At 39.7% G+C, this 24727-nt stretch overlaps 2 protein-coding genes across 2 annotated transcripts in view; one reads left to right on the forward strand and one right to left on the reverse strand.

Annotated features, from left to right (window-relative positions):
* The window catches only part of LOC109464715 (leucine-rich repeat serine/threonine-protein kinase 1-like), a 29576-nt gene extending 11716 nt beyond the window's left edge, over positions 1-17860 (forward strand). Inside the window, exons 17-35 of the mRNA XM_019761779.1 lie at positions 194-326; positions 850-944; positions 1529-1651; positions 2248-2447; positions 2958-3353; positions 3760-4693; positions 4898-5010; positions 5457-5647; positions 6974-7238; positions 8042-8293; positions 8980-9102; positions 9471-9678; positions 10265-10395; positions 11103-11194; positions 11502-11762; positions 13156-13346; positions 16207-16290; positions 16705-16899; positions 17430-17860. Of these exons, the coding sequence (XP_019617338.1) occupies positions 194-326; positions 850-944; positions 1529-1651; positions 2248-2447; positions 2958-3353; positions 3760-4693; positions 4898-5010; positions 5457-5647; positions 6974-7238; positions 8042-8293; positions 8980-9102; positions 9471-9678; positions 10265-10395; positions 11103-11194; positions 11502-11762; positions 13156-13346; positions 16207-16290; positions 16705-16899; positions 17430-17611 (4169 nt within the window). The 3' untranslated portion in view covers positions 17612-17860. The remainder of the gene's footprint in view (positions 1-193; positions 327-849; positions 945-1528; positions 1652-2247; positions 2448-2957; positions 3354-3759; positions 4694-4897; positions 5011-5456; positions 5648-6973; positions 7239-8041; positions 8294-8979; positions 9103-9470; positions 9679-10264; positions 10396-11102; positions 11195-11501; positions 11763-13155; positions 13347-16206; positions 16291-16704; positions 16900-17429) is intronic.
* Positions 17861-19193: 1333 nt separating this feature from the next.
* On the reverse strand, positions 19194-24637 carry LOC109464744 (glucose-dependent insulinotropic receptor-like). Its single transcript, XM_019761820.1, has 5 exons — positions 24303-24637; positions 22430-22791; positions 21813-21996; positions 20658-20925; positions 19194-20098 (listed from the first exon to the last, which is right to left on the reverse strand). Exons 2-5 carry the CDS (start codon positions 22671-22673, stop codon positions 19637-19639), a joined length of 1158 nt encoding a protein of 385 aa, XP_019617379.1. The 5' UTR covers positions 22674-22791; positions 24303-24637; the 3' UTR covers positions 19194-19636.
* Between the last annotated feature and the right edge of the window lie 90 nt (positions 24638-24727).

Raw genomic sequence — 24727 nt, forward strand, 5'->3', positions numbered from 1 at the left:
GTTCTCTTTTTCTACTCTCCTTGCCTCTGTCCACCTATCTGTACAGATAAAGGTGAGTCACGTGTGAAGTCCCTTAGTGTGTCACAGTAACATGCTTTTCAGTATTGAAGAGAGTGGTGTACAATGTCATGTAAATGTAGTTGTTGTCAAAATTGCTAGATGGCGCTTTTGATCAGTCATGTTTTTTTTTAAGGTGGGACTGGCCAGCTGCTGTTGAAACAGCCCATCCCTGCCACCTACCTGGCCCTGCAGAAGACTGTAGCCCAGATAGCAGCTCAGAGGAAGAAAGGGGGGAAACACCCTGTACTGGTGGGAGATCAGTACAAGTAGGAACTCTTTCATGTTTCAATTTTAGGATACAGTAAGAGTGCAGTTGCTTTACTTCCAGAATTGTTTTTTTTATTTATTTATGACAACCCTCTCTTTATGAAGAATTTCATCCTGTACTACATGTACTAGGTACAATGTAACATTTGTACTACATGTAGTACTACACTTAAAATCAATTCAGCACAGTTTTCTTACATATACATACATTTGTATACACAGGTAATTTTTCTCTCTACTGGTCAACATTTTGGCAGTCTATCTGTTGACGTCATTTGGCCATCAAATGATGCCAAAATATCAGAAGAGATAAAAATATGGTTTCATGTTTAAGAAAACTTTCTTTGAATTTCAACCCCTTTTTTTAGTATTTTTAGTGCCCCAAGAATTTCAATTCTTTGCTTCAGTTTCTCACAGCATCTTGGTCAATGTTACATGTAGACTTACATGAATGAGCTGCCATGAACATGTGCCAGTTTAATATGCCACAACTTTGGATTCTGTCTTTACATTCTTCTATAGGATAGAGGTGATGACTGAGATGATGAGGAAAGAGAACCTGTGCTTCAGGGACCATGAGGAACTGAAACAAGCTACACAGTTCCTACATGAGAATGGTAGTGTGGACAAATTATATTACAGATTTGTTTGGAAGGTTGTGAAATTGACAGTATCAATGTTACAAATGGTATAGTTCCTTGTAACTCAAATAGTGTTGTTTGCATTGTATTTATTAAGAACCATTCATTCAGCCATGATTATATAATATAAGCCAAGACCTGAATTGCAAGGAGCTAACGATTGGTGGTGCTAAGTCGCAACGGTCTGTAATGGCTTCCTTTCAGTGCTCTAGTGACCCCACAAGACTGTATTATAAGTTTTGATCCACTCACACTGGAAAAGACCCTACAGTGTGGTTAGTTCTTTCATGTGCTTGAGGTCTGGCTGTCACAGGACAAGACACAGGACTTCCATTTAGTGTCCTATCTGAGGGATGTTCATAGTCGAGACTACAGTGTACTAGGTGCTCACTTTCACCACAGCAATGAAATTGGTTTTAAGCACTATTCCCAAAGGTATAAATCAAGATGTGTAAGGGATTTGAACTCAGTTCTCGTTTCTGAGACAACAACCCAAACCACAAGATCACCAATTGCCACCTACATGATTGATTTATCCAATGTTGTGTTTTGTCCCTCAGGTGTCCTGCTGCACTATGAGGATGTAGCCCTGAAGGACCTGTACTTCCTGGACCCACAGTGGCTGTGTGACATGCTGGCTCATGTCATCACTATCCCGGAGATCAACGGATATGTCAAGAATGGTACAAACAACTCTGAGACTCTATCTTACGACTATTATATTATGTAGTATCAAAGTTGCAATCGTTGTTCATTCAGATTTTCTTGAAGGTTACAGAATGTTTCTTAGGACTATGATAATAATTGATATTAGGGTTGATATCAAGCATGCTCAAGTGTTGCTGAAATCTCTTTAAACCAAGCAAGACGTAGTCTTTAATTTATACATGGTGGCTTTCCTATAGACAGAATATTTAAGAGACTTTCTAATCTTTCTCTGATATAAACATTTTGATATTTGTCTCACATTTAGATATTTGTGTCATGTTGGCAAAAAATTAAATGTAGCTAGACATTTTGTCTTTTGGAAAGGGAAAGGAAATGTTACTTTCCTCACTCGACCAAGTGGTAAAATGTGTACCCGACTTTTGTTAACTAAAGGTAAAAGACAGTGGAAGGAGAGGAATGGGCTCCACCTTCCAATACAATGCCCTAGACACACTGCCCCTAGAGCTGCAAAAAGGCTATATGCTACTACCTTTCAGTTCAGTTCATTTTTCAGTAAATACTTCTAGGAGGTGCCACTACCTTTACCTTACCTTTACGTACCTACTAACAGGTATCCTGGAGACCAAGTGCCTGAGTCTGATCTTCAAGTCAGCAGCCATCACCCCTGTAGACATCCGGCTGTACATTGTGGACCTGCTGAACAAGTTTGAGGTGGCTCTGACCTGGGATAACAAGAACCTGCTCATCCCCTCACTCCTGCCTACCGAGGACAACATCAAGAAACTGGTAACGGAAGGCAGGGAGGTCAAGGTAAAAGAAAGTTCATGTTTTTTATACAGGCTTCCAAAATTTCATAGAATAATGCAAACATGTTTTGTGTGTGCCATCTGATGAGCCACTTTTGAAAATTCACATACTGGATTCTGATGTTACAATTCATGTTGTTACAATTTTTTGTTTAGGGACACTAAATTTTATCAACTTGAAGCACATTGAAATGTGTATTTTTTTCAATCAAGTTTAAAGTTGTAAGTTTAGGTGGGCATGACATGAATAAAATACAACATGGTGTATTCTGCATCACCCTTGGTCCTGTTATATATATTATGAACTTAAAGATTGTGCATCTCCATGCCATGCCAGGTTTTGCGTGAATCAAAGCTGACATACGTAGAAGTATTTCTTCTTTTCAGCATTATTCGATAAAAATTCAATCATGAGTAATTTGATACACTTTTAGATTCTAGCCTGTGATCCCAAGTTTTACTTCTGTGTAATATAAAGTTGACTATGTGTTGTTTTTTGAATGGTTCACAACAGATCACAATGAAGAGGAAAGGAAAGAAGTCTAAAGCCATGGTGATGAAGTCAAACAAGGATCCCTACACCAGCAGGGTCAGCAGACACATCCATGTCTCCCGTCCTGAGAAAATCTCCACAGGCAAGTCTACTTTCTACAAAGGTGCCACCTCCTCTCCTCTACCTGCACCACCCAGTAAAGAGGACGTCAATGGCAACAACAGTTCTGAGGAAAAGAAGAGCAAGCTCAAGGTCACGTACACGGACCAGTTCCTACGCTTCTACCTCATGTCGTACTTCCCGAGCGGGTTCTGGTCACGGCTGATCACACGGGTGTTCGCTGACGACCACCTGTATGACACGGCTGTCGCGTGTTTCGAGGCGGTCAGCGGGGACGTTGGGGATGGTCCAGTACAGGTTTGTTTGTTTGTTTATTGAGATCTCCATTATGGTAAATTCCATACTATTCTTCCTGGAGTCCGGCAACATAAAATAAAATAACTGTACTTACAATTATAATAATAATTACTTTTAGCTATAATGATAATAAAGTAAACATACAAGTCATGCTGAAATTATGACAAACTTGAAACAAAATCAGCATAGAAAAATAAAAGTGCATTGGAGATCAGAGGTCAAATAATAGATATAATATGTTTGAAATGAAAGTAATAATTGAAGATGTATACTTGTACAATCAATGGAATATTGAAGTAACAAAACAGTAAACAAATATTTGAACTGACACAAATAATATTAAGAAAAATAACTCTAATGAAACAATATATACGCAACAAAATGTAATCTATTCCTTTAAATCAAGGTCCTGATGGAGAGCCCGCACTGGGTGTGCTGGCAGACTGGCTTCAAGCTGCGACACTGCAACACCACACTTCTGACAGTCAAGGAAGTCATCGGGGAAGAAGATGAGAGAAAGAAGTACTCGACTTTACCGCTGTCGACCCGCGACATGCCCAGTATGGCCGGATACCACGGAGGGAAACTCCAGATCAGTGTGCCATTGTCAGAAGTGAAGTACAGCTACACACACACGGTGTCTACTCCGACAAGTATCAGTGAGGAGGTACAGAAGAGGATAGTGCTGAAGACAGATGTCGCTATCGCTACGAGGCTGCTCGCAGTGGTAGTCGACCATCTCGACCTCCTCCTACAAGACTGGTACTCGGACATCGGCGAGCGTTTCCGACAGACGTCGCACGGCCTCTACCTGGTCAGGAGGGTCATCCCGTGTCCGAAGTGTCAGAGGGCAGCCGGTCAAGCCAAACAGCCCAAGAAGAAACAGAAGGATGTCCACCATAGAGGCGATGCCTGGGAAGTGGTGGAGGTAAGCCCACAGGATCATGAACCCTACGTGTCAAAGACCATTGTGTCTCCAGTCAATGAGAAGTCTAAAAGCACTGCCAGTGAGAAGACTATGCAAGCAACAGAAAGCACCGATACAACTTTGCCATCAGCAGCCAAAAATGCAGAAGAAGAGACCAGTGAAGATCTGATGTTTCAGTTAGAACTGTCCACAGAGATGAAACAGGGTGCAGACAAAGTAGAAAATGATGCAAAGAATGAGGACGTGGTTGTAGCTGAGGTACCAAAGAGAGAAGAGTACACAGAACCTAAGAAACCCCTGAGCCTTGCATTTGTAGAGCCAGCTGAACCTGCCAAAGGAGGAGGCACACAGAAGGTGTCAGAAGATCAACCTGGGAAGCAGAGAAAAGGGAAGAAGTCAAATGCTGAATCAGGTAAAGTCTTTTTTTTTCATCACCCAGCATGTAGTGTCAGTTTGTACACAGTGCATGGCCTAATCATTGATGTACAATGTATTTTGTTTACCAGTAGCACTGAGAGAGATGATCGACAAATTAAAGGCCTGGAACAGTCATTAATTTTGATCTTTCATGTATAAACAGTAATCACTTAGACTTTTTTTGTTTTCTGAATTTTAGCAGCCATCACCACATTCCAGTTTGATGACCTAGTGTACCAGTCTCTAAGCCACAAGACAGTGGAATGTCCCAGACATGGGACTCTACTGCTTAAGACTTTGGTGCCTGATGTGGTAAGGTTTTTTCTTTATTGCAGCTATACTGTGCTACTGTAACAGTATTATGTCGTAATAGTAGTGAATTACTAATGATATCCAATGCAATCTGGACATAACAATTTTGTCTTCTGATACATATCTGTAGCACATTGAAGCATAACATACTGTGCCTGTGTGAAACCCATAATGTATTGTACATAGCACTTTGGCAGAATGTGTTGTTTAATGTGCCAGAAAAGATGTCGTCTGCATGCAACAGGCAAAATTATAAAGCAATATCCAATAAAAATGGTATAACATCCAGGTTTTGAACAAGTGCAATGCCTTCTGCCCACATGTTCATACTTGTAGCTCTACACTTTGATACAAGACTGAAAACTTTTCCTCAAATATCATACTATGTACATGTAAATGTATATACTGATATCAAAGAAACAAAAATAATTTATCGTCCTTCACAGATGTTTGAGGATATTGCCACCAAACTCCTCTTGGATCCCTCCGAGATCACCACCCAAAGGCTTCTGGGTACTGGGGCATTTGGCTTTGTGTTCCAAGGGTTAAGGAAGACCAGGAGTGCTCCGGGAACAAGTGTGGCCCTGAAGATCCTGGAACCACGGGACCCTGGGAAGGAGGCACCTGACACTGCAAAGTATGTTTGTTACATGTATGCTATATGTCCAGATGAAAATTTTCCTTTTGTTAAAAGAAAGAAAAAAATGTCCTTTTTGTCTTGAAGCATAATTTTATGACATTGGACAGTTGTACCTGTACCAACTGTAACATAAGTGTGCATAACATCAAATAATTTTCATGACCAGTTACTGTACAACTGAATGGACCTTCATGAAGAGTCAAAAATAATGAATAAATGAATGCTTAAAACAGCTTTACAAAAATGTAGATATTCAGAGAAAAATATAAGTCAGTGTTTCATTGTTGGGTTTGATTTATCTAAGATCCACATTGTCAAGAAGATGATAGTAATATTAAGGTCAGTTAATTGGCTAGTTTCCTTGACCTAAATTTTGGCCCCATAAAGTCTTATATAAGGACAGACACATTTGTAAACACTACCTTAACTCATGTTTACATTGTCTGGTGCAGGGAGCAAAAATATTTACACAAGGTAAATAAACACACCTGACCGTTCACGTAAATCTTTCTGAGGTAAAAATAGGAAGTATTTTGATTGCAGATCAATTATGAAGATTGCTGTAAAGGGAAGTGTATAATGCAATAGGTCCACACATTTACAGATCCTCTACTTCTGTCATGGAGACTGTGTACCCTGAATTATCTACTTACATAAGCTTGATATAAGAATAAACAAGGGGGTTCAGTGCATTAGGCAGTACTTGGCATGACTGGCATCAGATAAAATATTGGGAAATAAAATGTGGAGAATTTTGTGAATTTGACAAAAAGGAATTTACACAGCTGAAAGATTTAGTACATAAACATTATGATGTTTAAGTGAATTGACCTAATTTGGATTAGTTACAATGTGCATTGGCTTCTTTGAGATAAACACATTATTTTACTGATACATGTAGGTTCTGTTGTATTGAATGACACAAAAATAAATACAATGTCATGATAATTTATTGACTTGTATAGTGTGTAGAATTTAAAATGGTAGTATGTAGGATTATGAATTATATAATATAGTAGAATGTAGAAATGTAGTTTACTAGATTGTAGAAACTCTGATGTGGTAATAGAATTGGCAATTCTACCGCTGATCAGAGTCTTTGTGACTGTAAGAAGGAGTATGTCCAGCAAAAGATTTTTTCTGTGATGTACATTGTACTGTCATGTACAAGCTGTGATGCACAAGCTGAAAGCCTGACGTAGTTTAAAAATTCCTTGTGACTTTAGAAAGGAGTATGCCCAGCACTAGATTTTTTCTGTGATGCACATGTACATTGTACAAACTGAAAGCCTAACATAGTTTAAAACTTCGCTGTGACTGTAGGAAAGAGTATGCCCAGCACAAGCGTAAGTGGACCCAGGAGCCGACCTGGGCGGCGTGTAAGGCCTACTGCACCGTGAGACAGGAGATGATGGTCCTGTCGTCCCTTACACACGCTCACATCGTGTCCCTGCTGGGCGTGTGTCACCAGCCGCTGTGCCTGGTGTTGGAGCTGGCCTGTAGGGGGGCGCTGGACACACGGCTCAGGGAGTACAGGAGGGAGGGGGCCAGGCTGGACCCATGTCTAGTGCAGCACATTGTGGTGCAGGTGGGGAACTCTTTTTTTTTAATAACATGTAATTACAAGACAATGGTGACGGCACACTCAGTTTTTTCAACTTATATTAATGCCGCCACCAACACGGGACAATACAATGCTCATTTTCACCTGAGCAAAGTGAGGAAAGTCGTGTAAAGTGCAAAGGCACAAGATCTGTGGCATGTCAGGACTCAAACCTGCGACCTCTTGGTTCCGAGTCGAGAACTCTGCCGCTACGCCACACAACAAACTCTTTGATTAATGAGAATAAAACTGTAAGTTACTCTTCCTGTTCAACTACAGACTCCATTAGTCACGAACAAAAAGTAGTAAATGCAACTTATTAGAATGTCTGTGACAGTTTTCAAAGTTTCTTGGAGTAACAATTTCCTTGAAGTGTATTTCATCACATTCATCAAAGTTACTCCTCCTACTTCTAGTTGTAGCATTAGGCAGTTCTAAAGTTTTTAATTTCTCTCAGCTGAATGTGTTGTTGAATCTTTTCATGCTTAATCTTGTCTTTTCAAGGTTTTTCTGAACATCAGTGTTCTTTTAAAGAATAGTGTTTAATACAGTCAAGTACATTTTATACTAGAGAGAATGTTACTTTTTTGTTACCAAACTGTTGTCTCAGTATAACAATTATTCTCTACAATGTATATGAAAGTTATATTATTGGGAAGGTTGGAAACTTTAATGCAACATTATAGTCATCTCTGAGATACACAAAAACTAAATTTTCAAGATTATAAGCTGTCAAAGAACGTATTTTTTAATGAGAATATTGATGAAAGTTTTATTTTATTTTCCAGATCTCCTCTGCCATATCTTACCTGCACTCTCACCGTATCATCTACCGTGACCTGAAGGCCCAGAACGTGCTGGTGTGGTCCCTGCCTGCGCCCACAGACGAGCCGACCGCTCACGTTCACGTCAAGCTGGCGGACTACGGCATCAGCAGGGCCGCCATGCCGCGCGGAGAGGTCAAGGGTTACGGGGGGTCACCGGGGTACATGGCACCTGAGATTGTACAGCACTATGGGATGGAGGCTTACACTGAAAAGGTGTTGCAGTATATTATTTCTTTTACCCATTTTGTAATCATGTATGATTGTATTTTGTTGTGTTTTACTCTCGTTTTATGTTTTTTGGTATATGAAGAAGGCATCATATAAGCAACTGTGCTTCTTGCCTAATATTCAGTAAATATATGTGAATGAATTATAAGAAATAAAAAAAGGTGTTGTTTAGCATTGCTTAGACTTGCTTCTCACAATGCTTTAAGCCTGTTACACATTCAGAACCTTCCCCCAAACACCAACCCACCAACATAATATTCTTCAAGCTTTCAAATTGTAAGAAGCGGACAATTCCGCCATGTAGGCTGCCGTAGAGTTTTAACCTGTATATGTTTTATATGTGAATTAATTAACTACTTAAACAAGGTTGGCTGAAGTTCAGGAGCAGTATAACCATGTCTATCTCTCTATATTAATCAGATCAAATTTGAGTTACGCTTCAGTTTGACTCAAGTTTACTCAAATTTGACTCAAGTTTAACTCAAATTTGACTCTCAACCATGACCTGAACACCAGCCTACCATTGCCGAACCTCCTGTCCAAAGTTAAATGTTTTATACAATTTTAAACATTTGACTGGTGTAGTCGAACAGTAGCTGACCTCACCAAACATTGAATGCTCAAATGCTACCTATTAACTCTACTATGATGCATTCATTACCACAATACAGGTGGACTGTTTCTCCTTTGCCATGTTCCTGTATGAACTGTTGAGTCTGAAGCAGCCGTTTGAGGGACTGGACCAAATCAACGACCTCATCCTCAGAGAGAAGAGACCCCCTCTTACAGAAAAGGTACTTCTGAACATACCACAGTGATCTGTTATTCTTTAAAGTTGTATGCTTATGTCTTTATTATTTACTAATTAATAAAAAGGAAAACATATTGTTTTTGCTCTGTTTCTTCTTCCCCTTCTTCTGCAAACGAAAAAGTCAATGACCTGAACCAGACTGTCTGTTACCATCATGGTAACTATATAGTGTTGGTTACATCATGTTGCAATTTTATAGCAGGAGGGATTTAGACTCCTGTCTGACCATAATGAATGTGTTTTGTAAGAATTAACAGAGTACACCAGAGCAGACAGCTTTAGAATGATATTGCTGAATTAACATTTTGGATAGTATTTATTGATAAAATGGATGCTCTTTTGGACATACAGGAGAGAAGCTACCCAACCAACATTTTGGACATCATGAGCCTGTGTTGGTCACATGATCCACACAACCGCCCAAAGGCTGCAGACATACACAAAGCTGCTAGGTGTCCCGAGTTCCCCCTGCTGCTGCAGGCCATGCCTGTGGCTGATGGACCGGGGAAGACAGCACTTGTAGCCTGTGCTACTTATTCTGAACAGGTTCAAATCATAGGTAAATTCATTGTGATCATCATATAACTAGTAATTGTTCTCATATTTGAGCAATTGTCTTCCAAATAATCACAAGCACACTCACTTGGACCTGAATAATTCTCTATATCATGCAATTGCACATGTGTACACTTGTTAAAACAACAATATACGGAACAACTTGATAGCAGATTTGATGTGAAAAATGAACCTTCAATCAAACTACACAAGGCAAGAATCGATAATGTTACTCATAAGCCTAAATTTTTTATTATGATAATTAAATATTAGTAATAGGAAATGTACATACTTAGTACTACTAAGATGGATTATTAGAAAATACAGCCTGATTGTCACAGCTATTTCTTTTTGTCCCTTTTAATTGTCAAACATTTAGAACAAATTTATAGATGTTAAAGGTAGTATCTGCATTCTGTATAGCCGGTGTATCCACCCTTCACACACATGCAGGCATGTGGCGGGGCGGTACATTACACCAAAGGACTTGTTACATGTACACCTACATTGTAACCTTTGAACATGAAGTATGTGCATTTGATGAGACCAAACTGTTTTTACAGTGTGTTTTTAACCAATTTCTCCCCCAGATGATGGTTATGGCGGGTTGTTGGAGCAGAGTGTGAGCCAGGTGTGGCTGTGTAACCTGGCTCAGAACGGCCCTCCCACACAGGTGGACATACTACAGGTGGTGGACGGCAGGCTACAGGAGGAGGCCATGGTAAGAAAACTATGTAGATAGATAGGCCTATAATAAGGCAGAAGTGTACATACAAGAACTGTACACTCAGGCTTTATTGTGACACAGTCTTAATTGGCATTAATGGTCTAAATTCAATATTACATTAACCTTTAACACCAGAAGCCCTCGGGCAAGGCAAGCCCAATGTAGTTCCACCTATCCTGGAACTACATTGCTTGTGGTTTACCTATAGTTTCACTATGAGCACCAATATTTATGATAAAAGGTATTAAAATATTTAAATTTCTGTCAAGCCATCATTCCTGTTCCCAAACCTCTTCCAGGAAAGGTCAACATTTACACATAAAAACAACATTTGTTAAACAATTATGTCACTTCTGTTTCCTTGCTTCAAGCTTGTTTTCAAAATAACTGTCAACATGTACATGTACATTGAGGAACAGATTTCTAAAACAAGAAAAACACAAAACAGGAACAAGCAGAGTATCAGGCTTAGAAAAGTAGTACACAAACCTTGGGGGTTTAGAAATAGAAATAATTGATGTAATTTTAAAAGATAATTTACTGCTCTTTCAGTATATACATGTATCTTTAAGTTCAAGCCAGAAACTTCAAGTTCATCTCATAAGAAAATTATTTGAAATTCTTTTTTGGTATAGTACATGTATTGTCATGACAGTTTTTTAACACATTCATTCCTTATTTATTTTCCTGCTATCCTGTAGGCTTTTGAAGTGCCAGACGTGGTGTGTAGAGTCTGCATCATCGGGGACATGATATGGATGGGCATCGACAAGCCAGTGGTCCATATCTACAGGTACATTCTCACACAGGATGAAATGAAAGCCTATTATGATCCTACACAATCATGTAATATAAATTAAACAAAAGGACTACATTAATTTTCTATATATATAAAAAATTATATATTTATTGTGCAGTAGCAGTCCAAGCTGTTGTAAGCATATGTAATGGTCATCTTGGAGCACAGTATCTGTTTTTGTTTTGAAATGTATCATCCACTACTAACAGGAGAACTTATCAAAAGAGAAAGACAACATCACTGAAAGATTGGTTAACATATCAGTCTTTACTACATGTATGTACATGTACATTGCTTTCAGATTGTCCACCCTTGAAAAGTTAAAAACCCTGAGCCTGTCCAACAACGTACGACGAACCAACACCGTACGGTCCATCTTACACATCCCGGACACAAGAACAATCCTGGTGGCTCTGTCCCTGGGTACTGTGGTGCAGTACAAGTACTCTGGTGGAGACAGACACAATGTGCAAAACAGCGACCCAATCACTGTTACAGAAGTGCACAGGGCAAGGTTGGAGTTCCATACATTCAGTGCTGCCATTGTCACCACTGTTAACAGGTAATCTTGTGGTCTTTACTTTTAAATCAGCATATATGATAATGATTATGATCTGTATCGTTATAGCCGGTATAACCGCCCTTTGGCGTAACACATCAGCTTTGCAGACACAGAGCATGGTGGCAGCTGGCTACATTACACCAAACGAGTTGTTACACCTAACCCTTAAACATCTAGCTCTAAACATTTAAAGCTATCTAATGATAATGCTTCAAGTTCTAACTGTACTTGGTGACAGCGAGTTCTACTCTGTGATAGTTCTAGGAAAGAATGAGTTTTTGAACACCTCAATCCTTGGTTGATAACTCTGGTACTTGAAGGCATGACTATACGTTGATATCTCTAATAATGTTGACATAGGGTTTACCAAATGTAGTTCAATCATAATTTATGATAATGATTTAACTACATTAATTTTGTAAATACTGGTCTAAATGAATGATTCCATGGGTCAGCAATTGAGTTGAGTTAATTGAGATAAATGACATTGTTTGTGAGATACCCTTTTGTTCCTATGTTTCTGAGGGATTACATTAGGATTACTGTAATGGGCGGAATAAATTTTGATGTGACAATTAACTATGATATATCAGGCTTTCTCCTTGTCCCTGGAGTACATTAACAGTTAATAAGTGCTTCACATAACCGAATTATTTTATGGAAGATAATCTTTTAAGCTTCCATGGCACTTGGAATGTCAATGAATTGTTTTTACGAGCAATGCAACATGTTTGAAAACATAATATTTTCACAATAATGTAGGTATTTAACCCGTTTATCACAATTTTTCTCAAAAGGACCCATTCTTTTATACTTTAACAATTTGTTAGAGGGAACTTATCTGTTACAGACAGTTACCTGTCATGTGAATATTCAAAGTCTTACAGTATGTCATACCTTCAGTCTTTTATTACACTAAAGCAGTCTCTATATATACATGTATAGCCACCTCTATGACTGGGCTTTTCTGTAAAGCTTTATAATTGGCTTCTTTTCTTTCTGGTATATCACACTAGCCTCTACCAGGCACCACGGATCGCTGGAAAAATTATAGTAGAACGAAATTGGCCGAAATAAAGGGATAGTATACCAGATTATTTCGGCCAATTTGTACTATTTTTCCAGTGATCCGTGGTGCCTGGTAGAGGCCAATATCACACTAAGTCTTCTATTTTTATCAGGGTTCTTTGCAGGTATATGCACTGGTGTGCCAAAAAACAGGCCTGTGCAAATAGAAGCTACATGTATATGCCAGAAAGGAAAAAAAAGCACATTATAAAGTCTCACGGAAATGCCCAGTCATACTTAAAGGCTGCTAAGGAGGCTGCAGCCTCTCCTATATTGCGTTCAACATAGAAATGATTTCACTCTGTGTTCCCTCCACGTGTTATAGGTCTACAGAGCTGTGGCTGGGAGGCTGTGATGGGGGGATGAGGATAGTGGATGGAGAGTCCTTGGTTGTTCTGAAGGACTTGAACCACTTTGACCCCAAATGTTCCAAAGTCAATGTGATGCACCTGGCCACTCGTGGTGGTCCAGACAGACCAGGGGTGGGCGGGAATGTGTGGTCCTATGTGTACCCAGGTAAGGAACATCTCTTTTCTTCAATCCAATCAATTATAAAAGGCTATTAATTTAAATGAAATTAAATGTAAGATATACCACCACCACTACATTGGTGGTGGTATATGTGTGGTCATATGTGTTCCTGTGTATCTTATCAGCTTTATGGCCCAAGTTCTATAATTTTCTTCATGTACATGTATTTTACCAAGTCAGATGAACTTTGATGCCAATAAAAGGCTGTTAATAAGAGATTTGAATACACATTGGACCAGTGTTCTAGCCAGCCTAAAATTTTTTCTGTCGATTTTTTTGACGTAATATGTCTCTAGCACGGAATGTGACAATCCTTGAAGGGGTTGAAATATTGACCCTCTGAGTTCATACATTTCAGGGGAAAATTTCAGGGGAAAATTTTGCTGGTAGCAGTCTCTTTTAAATCTCTTTACAAGCCAATTTTTGGCCATAAAAGAAGAAGTATTGGGCCAAATTTTTGTCTCGATGAGCAACAAAATTTCCTCAAATGTTGGAAAGATGGATGCTGCATTGGACGTTAAAATATCCAAACAGTAAAGCTTTAACTACAAGATGCATAATATTATTACGTAAGTCTACAAATTTCCGCGGTATATTTAGATTCGCGGAATTCGCGGGGACCTTTGTACCGCGAATCTATTTCCCCGCGAATATGTTTTGCGTAAGTGCGCCCCCCTCCCCACATGCATTAACGACGGTAAGCGAAACACAAACACACGCAACAAACACAAATCACTGCAAATCAACTTTATTCTTAGCAAATGTGCGTATGTTGAGTACCAAAATCTTTTTAAGTTATACTGATGTCAAAAAATTATAATATTATGAGAAACCGAATCGCGATACTGCGGCGCTGGCCGTGTCAAACGTGCACCGCCGGACAAAAATCTCTGTGTGCAGAGCGCCGGCCATGCGCGCCCGGGCGCTTGAAAATTGCGGGCACATCGGGCATATCTACAAATATTTTGTTTAAAAATATAACTGCTGGTATCTGGTTATGTTAGTTGATTCTCTTTTGCGCCCTGCTTTGCGGGCGTTTTTTTTGTTTGTTTGTTTGTTTTGCTGGATAGAAACGCTACCGTGGGCCGCTACAAAATCGAAGGCGACCTTTGCATACTTCCGGGTTCAAAATCTCGCCGAAGACGGCATAAATATTTTTAGTAATATATATTTTCCCGAAAGATTCTTTCGATTATGCATTTCTTCACTAGAGTATCGATGTGTAGTCGTGGAAAATAGAGTTTTAGCGCTTATTTCCGAACAAAGAAAATTGTTTACACGTGCGTCAGATCGATCGTCAGCTATACCACCGGCAGTCTCGCGCGGTGCACGAAACAAATTTTTGCGCCGCGTTTTAGGATATAAATGCCGGAACACGAACTTTTATTATTTTAAATATACACTTTACAAATTTTTCTTTGAAAAATAGCCAAGGAGAAACCGCGAATCTAAAAATACCGCGGATTGTCCATTTTCCCGAAACCGCGAACTTTAGGCCCCGCGAATCTAAAGAGACTTACAGTATATTGAATTTGAACTTTTGATCTCATGCTGAAACTCATTTTCGTTAAGACCTTTCCATTAGGTATGGTCCAGAGTGGTTTCCAGCATTCATTGCCAGAAAGCCATGAATAGTTTATACAGGCTAATGGTGCATGTTCAAAGTCCCTTTCCTGATGAGACAGAATTGTACATACATTTTACGCCAATTCCCCCGATCAGGCAATATGCCAGATGACATGTGTTAAACATTCCCGCGTTGCTTGACCAAGCGCGCGACATTAACCTACATAAACGGTAAATCTTTTATGAAGTGTTTAGTACGTTGTCATGGCCACTAAAATTGAAGGGCAAAGTTTTGAATCTTGAGCTGTTTGAAGTTTTTGTGGGATCCAAAAAGGAATGACTCAATTATTGATTCTGCATTGACAAATTGTGCCGTCAAGAAAGCAATTAAAGTGGTGATCCATCACTGGGTTTGGTTCAGCTGTTACTTGGATCAAGTATATAAATTACAAGTATGCACATGGGTTAGGAGTGGTTCAGTATGCACAATGCCTCAATTGTTTCTGCCAGATAGGGCTCTGTACATTGTATTTCACTTTGGAATGCAATTAATATGTACGCCACTGATGATATCATTGTCCTCAAACTACCCCTACCTGTAGGGCAAAAGACTATCAATCGGACCACTGTGAAATGCTACACAGTGGTCTACACATAAAGAATATACTTTGTAAGGCTAGAGATATGGGCATGCAGTGTGGCCACAGTAATTAAATGGAGCCATAAAACCATAAATTCCATAAAGTGGATCCTGTACCATACATTATGTGCAAGCTAATCTCCAAGCAGATCTTCTAGTGGCTGCAAGACAGTATCAAATTGGCCAGGCAATATTCAGTATGTCACCCAGATGCATAAAAAAGATACCAGTCAAAAAAAAAAAATCCTCATAAAAAATGCTTAAAAACATGTCAAAAATTAAGCCAAGGCCTAAACCAGAGTCTGCTTGCAGAGTACTGGAATTCACTTTATGTTCACAGTAGCAAAATTTCACGGTCTGAGAAAAATAGACATGTTCACAGAACTGTTAACGTACATATTCCAGTGCAGGAAAAGAAAGTCCAGGCATGCATGATTTGTTAACTGTAAATGATAAGTTCACGGTACAGAAGTGACAGTGAAAACTGTGAACATGAATTTTTAAAGTACCTTGAAAAATTCAGGAATTACAGTATATGCAAGCCACCAAAATTTTTGTACTTACGGTGGTACTTGTATGTTAGAATCAATGCCATTTCCTGTACTTAACCTTTTGGAACTTAATCTGTCCTTCCTGCAGGTACAATGGTTTACAAGTGGGAGGTGAACACCTGGTACAACACTCACAAGTTAGACTGTAAGGACCACCTGCCAAACCTAGATGGTAAGGACTCAAAGGGAAAAAAGCACTCCACTCCCAAAAATAAAAATAACTCGCATAGTTTCAAAAGGCAATATTATTGTTTGAAACTGAAAGCATTTTAAAGAATTTGTACTTGGAAAAAAATGCATGCTGAATACATGTATTTCAAAGCACAAATTAAAGAAATAATTGTTACAGTTTTGTTATAAAGATATAACATATTATGATTTTTAAAAATTCTTATAGAAAATTACAACCAGCAAGACTTGAACCTATCAGTGAGAATATTTCCTCCTCTTTTTTTTGTAGAAACAGTCTTTGTTTGTATTTCCAAAAAATCTATACTACTCGTACTGATGATTTCTTACTGAATTCCAAGCAGGTCACTTTGTCCATTAAGATATGATCATGTACCATTCATGGCACCTGTTACAGCTGGAGGCTGCCAGGTGACTTGTCTGCAGGTGCAGGGTGGCCAGCTGTACGTGGGGACAGTCTGGGGTCACCTGCTCATCTGTGATGCGGCTAAGATGACCTGCCTGGCCCAGGTGAAAGGCCATGTGGAGGATGTGAAGTACATCATCCCTGTGTGTTCTGGGCTACAGCTAGCAGAGTCTGCTCTACAGCAGGGTAGGTGGGATAAGGCCACACCAATTTAATTTGTTGGTTCTGGGATTCTTTCAGCGACAGGGCGAAAAAAAATAACTAAAAACAGGTCTAGGCATCCTGTTATAGCCCCAATTGCAAATGCTACAATAGGAGCCATGAAGTCAACACAAAAGGCTAATATTTAAACAATGAATTTTTAACTTTTAATCAAACCACTGCATTGATAGATGGAAAAACTGTAACAGCTACATGTAGGAAGAAAAGGACTTTCCTCAACTGTTGGGGTCAAAATACAAATGTATGAGGTTCACATATTTGAGTTGATTCAGAACCAGAATCTTTTTTTTTCTTAGTTTGCAAACCAGGAAAAAATGAAGAGGCTAATCCGAGAACCAACAAATTAATTGGTTTGGCCTAAAAACTAAAGCCCCTGTTAGTATCATAGCTGAATATGGCCTCCCAAACACTGTGGATGTCCTTGTCCAATACATACACATGTGGATGTCTGAGCCAAATGTCTTGACTTACATGACTTTCATGTGTCCTCACAGGTACAGAAGATACTCAGAGCAATAAGCAACAAAAGAGCCAGTTGCTGACTATAGGACTAGGGTACAACTACCTGCTACAGAACCACATACAGGGGAGTCATGTGAAGCAGGGCAGGACTTCATTAGAGTCTATACTCCTGGTGTGGGATGCAGACAGTTGGGAGCTGGCTGCACAGTGTTGACAAGGACTATAATTTCATCCAGAACCGTGCCTATCTATACATGCACATGTAGTTCTATGCCTGAATGGGTTAGGGTCTGAATTTAGGCACAGTTCTGGATAGTCTCAGTGTATACAAGAATGGTAGATATCCAGAACTGCACCTATCTAGTTCTATGCCTTGATAGGTTAGGGTTTGAATCAGGCATGGTTCTAGATAGTCTCATTGTGTACAAGGATTTCTGAATATATTCGTGGACTATCCTGGACGGTGTCTGGTCCGGAATTAAGCATGGTTCTGGATGCAACAAAGGCCAGTAGTCAGTGTTGTTAAAATTCAGAGAAAGGAATCTTCAGACCTAGATGTATAGTTTTCTTAATGTTGTATTTAAGGGACAGACCAGGAAGAGATTTGATGCTACAGGATGCAATGTGTAAAGGTTGTTGCAATTCTTTTCATTATGTAATATTGTGCAATTCCTGCTTTAGCCAAATTGCCACATTTTTGCTCTACTTTCTTGTGAAAGCCCTCTGTTGCCAATTTATCATTTTATTTTTTTACACTACTACCCTCCCTCCACAATCTGATTTGCTCCTCTGTATGAGCTCAAACCTATGCAAAAGTTGGTACTGCAAGAATTTGGTGCTATTCTGACTCTGATTTCATATTATTTGTCTACATATCTTTCTACATGAAGGGTAACCAAAGTGTTGTATATACTTTAAATTATCATGTCTTAAAGTGTGCTGCATGGATGATTGCTGAGATTTGTGGAATATAAATGCATATATTATTATATATATAACTAAATTAATAATGTGTGTTTTTATGATTTGGTTGTTGTAAACCAACAAATGAATGTACATGGCTTTATGCAATGTAATTACACAAAATTTGTATAAAGGTTAGAATCGTGATGTACTGAGTTATAAAAAAGAAAATGATTTAGAAGGGCCTTACAGTATGAATTTAGGCTATGCTAATTAAGACATGAAAATTATGCACTTTCAATGTTTATTTAGGCTATGCTATTATTTGCTAATTTAGACATAGGCACTATAACAATACCATATAGTACATTGTATAGAGAAGTTGTCCAATTGTGTACCGCAAGTCCGCAGAGCAACCAAATGTTTAGGTTAAGAGGGTTTTCCTGACCAGGAAGTCTATATTTCCTGGTAATGTTTGTACTGCATACATACAAACATACACATACTGCTTTGCTGTTCTCAGAATTTCATCTAATAAAAGGTCCATAGACTTGTGCTTTTCAATTGATTTATGTGTCATTTCCAACTTATATTATGATGATGATTTTTATGAGTTAAGAAAATGAGGAATATTGCTGTAAACTGCCGTTAGTCTTGCATTGTGATTATGTACAGTTTTTGTTGGCTAACGGTTTATTGTTAAGCTACTGGTCCTTGATTTATGACTAATTTATTACTGTTTTATATTTAATGTCAAGGCTGCTACAATTAGACCTTATAAAAGTCTTTGTACTACATGTATATACTTCCACACCATATGCTCACGACGTAATATATTTATTTTTCATTATCATACATACTGTAAGCTATATAATTGACAACATCACAATGAAGATGACACTGAACTTTATTGCATGAATATTTAAGCCCAACATGGGCTAAATGCATCAACCTGATCATGTTCTGTACAGACGTACAAGATACTTGCATTAGGCCACCATTATTTGACCACATTTGTTACACATGCAAGAACATTACTATAATCATGGAAGTTCATATGAGGAAGACCAGGGTGACTGGTCGAAAGCTCTCGGTGAGAGAAGTTCTTTGTGTTGGATGTAAAGTTTTAGCTTTGAACATTGTTATTTCATACACACGATTGCTGAATTGTACTTTTTTCTTTCCTTTTCCATCCAGTGTATACATCGTAAGTGCATGATTTAGTATACGGACCTAGGGAACATCAAATTGACTGAAACAAGGTAAGTAAACAATAGCATCAGTACTTGTGCAAATTGTAGCGGCCAAATTTGCTTAGAAATACCACATATAGTCCTTATTTGTTCTTGTTTGCATCCACCTCAGCGCTTACTGAGTGGCACGTGTCCAGTCTCGGTCTCTGTGCGATTGCCGCGAAGTCCCCGGGCTCTCTCGCGCTCAGTGCCGACTGTCTCCGTAGATTCACGGCGGAATTATACAACGGGTCCGACGGCTCGACCCTATTCTTGCAACAGAGCGACCTCATGCTTTTTCTAAAGTCCTGGTTAAAGTAGGCGTATATTGCGGGATTAAGGGCTGAGTTTAAGAATCCTAGCAACACTAGGTACGTTCCGGCAATGTCTTGAAGGTGACACTTGTCCCCACAGAACACTTGAACCAAGGCGGTGATGAAGAAGGGCAGCCAGCAGACGAAGAAAGTTCCTATGACCAGGGCTAGAGTTTTGATGGCTTTCAGGTTTCTCTTGAGTCTTTGGTACCGAAGCTGGCCTGTGGTGCTCTGGCTGCTTCCTCGCCGGAACTGGTGGACAAATCAAAAGGCAAAATACTTAGATAACTCTAGGAGCATAATCTAAATCATCAACTTTTTATTTGAACTGTAAATTGTACAATATTAAATCCTTTACATTTGATGCTTGTTGCTAAATAGCCAGAAGCTTTTGAAAGGAGTTATTTTATGGGCAAAGAAAAATTTATGCAGAGATGAAACAAAGTAAAATCAAGAGGACTTGAATATTTTCAACCCTGTAATTTGGATGCAAGTCGGCAGAACTTACGGCAATAGCGCGAAACACGCAATGTGTTGTGCATAATACTCGGCAGAATATCTCGTTCAAGGTCGTATTGTTGTATTCAAAGATGACATTCCGTACCATAGTCTTCTAATTTTTGTCCCAAAAGATATCTGTTAAAACGTTGACCAACGAAAGCTGAAAAATTTGGGTCAGTTTCATGCAGCCGAAGTACGTTCTGCCGACGTGCTCGATTTGGATGACTATGCAAAATACTGTATATAACATATGTATTAAATGGGGTGGTTAAAATCAGGATTTTAATCATAATGTATATCAATTCCCTACCTGGTCTAATGCGTTGATTTTCTGCAATTGTTTTCTAGTGACGAGACACAGCGATGTGTAGATAGCGAGGATGAGGACCACAGTCGGAAGAAACCCGGCGAAGAACAGTGCCAGAGTGTACTCCTTACTCAGGACGGCGAGGAAGGAACACTTGTTGTCGTATTTACTCCTCAGGCTGGTCAGAGGGAAGAACCCGTACAGGACAGCGAACACCCACGTCATGGCGATGCCAATAAGTGCCCGGGTAGGCGTTACGATTTCCTTATACCTGGTGTGTATTGAGAGATAATGATTCGTTTGTATCATAATTACTTTGTAAACCATTGATTAACCATATTCAGAGAAACATCAAACTCTACTACAGTAACTGGATAAATAACGGAGATTACTTCCGGACGTTTCGAGTGACATACGTCACTCTTCTTCAGCGTCACTGAATAACGGATGTCACTCGAAACGTCCGGAAGTTATCTCAGTTATCTATCCAGTAGTAGAGTTTCATTTTCTCTGAATATTGTTTACCTACATCAACGCATTGGTTAACCATTTCGTACATTTTGATAGCTTATGGCTTTTTCTCCGCCACTGCAGGTTTACTTTTCCGTTGTTTTATGTTTTGCAAACTTTTGTTACGTCTGTGCACATAAAATCAAAATCAAGCTCCTCCATGGAGGTTGCTCAAACAGCCTTAATCTCTGCAGAACTCCTCCATGGAGGTTGCTCAAACAGCATCAAGCTCTGCAGAACTCCTCCATGGAGGTTGTTCAACCAGCCCTAAGCTCTGCAGAGCTCCTACATGGAGGTTGCTCAAACAGCACCAAGCCCTGCAGAACCCCTCCATGGAGGTTGCTCGTACAGCACCAAGCTCTGCAGAACTCCTCCATGGAGGTTGCTCGTACAGCACCAAGCTCTGCAGAACTCCTCCATGGAGGTTGCTCAAACAGCACCAAGCTCTGCAGACCTCTTCCATGGAGGTTGCTCAAACAGCACCAAGCTCTGCAGAGCTCCAGAGATCCATGAAATTTGCTCGTACAACCCTAAGCTCTGCAGGGCTCATCCATGGAGGTTGATCAAACAACTCCAAGTTCTGCAGAACTCTTCCGCGGAGGTTGCTCAAACAGCCCCTTCTCTACACTTGTCCACACAGATACTGACCGTAAAGCGACGTTGACGGCGATGCAGCGGTCAATGGCGATACAGGCGATGGTGAAGACCGAGGCGGCGCAGGACATGACCACCAGCCCGATCCGGATGATGCACGTGGCCAGGTTCTCGTCAGAGTGGCGCAGAAAGATGTTAAAGATGGACACAGTACTGACCACGCCCAACAGGAGGTCAGCTGGAACACAAAAGGTATGATGATTTTTTTAATTGTGAAAATGATACCGCATCGTTCAATCAATAATGATTTAAGTTTACTGAAGCTGTTCTTGAGAGTATCTTCAAGCCTGAATATAAATGCCAAAAGTTTTCAATCAACTTGACTAACAACGTCACGGCGACGCAGGTTTTAATTCACATTACGCATCTATTCTTATATTATCGGAAGCAATAAATTGTTTGAATGCTTTAAAAATTACGTTGTTGGTGCAAGACAAAACTGTTACTCATTGACAAGGAACTGGATATATTTTGAACTTGTTTGAGTAACAGTTTTCGTGTATATCTTATTACCTCAATGTCCAACATGTTAACATTCATCGACGTAATATGATGCGGGGAAAGACTTTTTTAATGATTTCTTCTCGTTGTAACACAAGATGGAAGCATACCTATTGCCAGGTTGGCTATGAAGAAGTAGCCGACGTGGTTACGGAACTTGGTCATGGCTACAGCCGAGATCAGCACCATAATGTTCCCCACGATGATGATGGTGCTGAGAGGTATAAGCGCGTAGGCGAACACAAAATCGTTCTGGGTGAAAACCGAGCCATTGGAGACCGAAGCGTTATCCATGAAGCTGTCTAGTAGCAATGATGTATTCGACGTTCCAAGTGTGGTGTTTTCTTCACCCATTTCTTGAGAAGGATTGTTCTCTCTCAGTTGGTCCGGGTGGCACACCCTATACCCGACCCACGCACTTTCTCTGTGAAGTTTTCCCGGCTTAGTATGAATGTCCTTTCTTTATACACGCCTATTGGAACAGGAACAGCATATTGTAGAATTAGATTTTTGGTAGCTAAGGTAGCATGCAAATATGCATCAGCTCATTACACACTTATTCCCTGGTAGCGACATGCAAATTTACGAGATAGTGCGGTTCGCAATTAAGTAATGGTATGTCTACATGGAGAGAGGGTCTGTGGAGGTTTTAACAGTGTACATTTAGCGTTAATGGGTTTTTAGCGTGACGTTCTTGTATAGGAAATGGAATATTTTATTGGGATAAGATCTGTGTGCCGAGAGGAAGAGGTATGCTACCAGGACAGAGCCATTAGTGACCCTGTACGTTCTTAATATGTTTACTTTAGTCAAGACTGAAGCTAAGGCATGGTAAATTGGACCCAACGTCGGATAAATGACGCAACCATAGGCTTATGTAAAGTCTGCATACGACGTATGCTACCAGTGTATAAATACACTTAAATCTGCTCTGAACATAGCTGAAATAAAGGGACGAAATTTTCAAAAGCCTTCGTTAAGTCCTCAACTTGCCCTCGAGCTCACAATAATGCACATTGGAACTCAATATTTACTAATGGAAATAGACTTATCTCAAGGCTTGTAAAACACACAGAATGCAATAGAAACTGCTCTCAGGAAATGTACTCATACACAGTTTATGGTACACTTCAGATTCATGTAGAGTACAGTCTATAGAAGTCCATAGAACTATCACCTACTTGTCCTGTTATGACGGTACACAAATGTATAATAAAAACGCAGCTTCCTTAATCGTTAAGTGCCTTTTATAGTGTCACTAGTGGGTAGTATGCACACATAATTTTTGAAGACGAAACTAGCTACACAGTATGTGTGAGAGTGATGGAAAAAAAACAATATTTTTCAACGACGGAAATTTAACAGAACCAGAACAGGTTAACGCAAATATATCAGTCACTAACAGCCAAACAGGAAGAAGGTGACAACTGCTACATACCGTTAATACCGTTTGCTTCCTGTATTACTAATACATGAATGGGCCTGTAGGTTGTTGCTCCCTTATAGAATTCTCACCGCAACAGTTGCCATCCAAAATTTGTGATTTTATGTGTCGTTCTTTTACAACGATAATGTATTTTTGCACACTATTACACTTTTGTGCACTAAGGGCCTCCAGAGGCTGTCATCTACAGAAAAAACGTATGCAGCTGAACATACAGCCCACACACACATGACAAGACTAACAAAGATACTGAAAACACTGACATAATGAGAACTCTGACTGCCTACAGCAGCAACAAAGAGAGATTGACGTTACCCAGTCATAACTTTTGTGGTGCGCCTTATTGCAATTAAGTGTGTTCCTCCTTGACCACAATTATGAACAACAGTCCTTAGATGTAGGTCAATACAGACCATAGCCTTTATACACCTCTCTACGATATAGGCTACAAAACTTATACAAGAGATATTACTGATTACAATTTTTAGAGAATACTTCTTTCTACAATGCAAGAAAGAAAGAAAGAAACACCGACTTACCCCAACTGTAACCCGAAGTTTGTGAACATGACTTCCGATTGAGAACTCAGAAATGTCCTTGTTCCCTCACACGTAACAAACGTAGGCCTGAATTGTCGGTCTGTGTTTACATCAGGTCCTACAGGGGGGGTCTTTACAATAAAAGGGCTGCGTCATCGGCGTTGGTGACAAATCGACCAATAACGACGATAAAAACGCTTATCTTGGTAACAAGGTAAGATAGCATCGGCGTACGGACAATGTACTACGTTCCAAAAATATAGGGGAGCTATTGTAGCAGTTTAGGGTAAAAGGAGCCAGTAGCAACAGGTCCGGTAATGTTGTGTTGGCTGTGGTTCTGAATTATACATTAACTAACACCGACTGAGGGTGGTTTAATCCGGTGAATGGTGTTGCTGGGAGACCGTTACACGGGCGGGCCCGTG

This window comes from Branchiostoma belcheri, unplaced genomic scaffold, assembly GCF_001625305.1.
Source record: "Branchiostoma belcheri isolate BF01 breed outbred unplaced genomic scaffold, Haploidv18h27 scaffold14, whole genome shotgun sequence".
Lineage (NCBI taxonomy): Eukaryota > Metazoa > Chordata > Leptocardii > Amphioxiformes > Branchiostomatidae > Branchiostoma > Branchiostoma belcheri.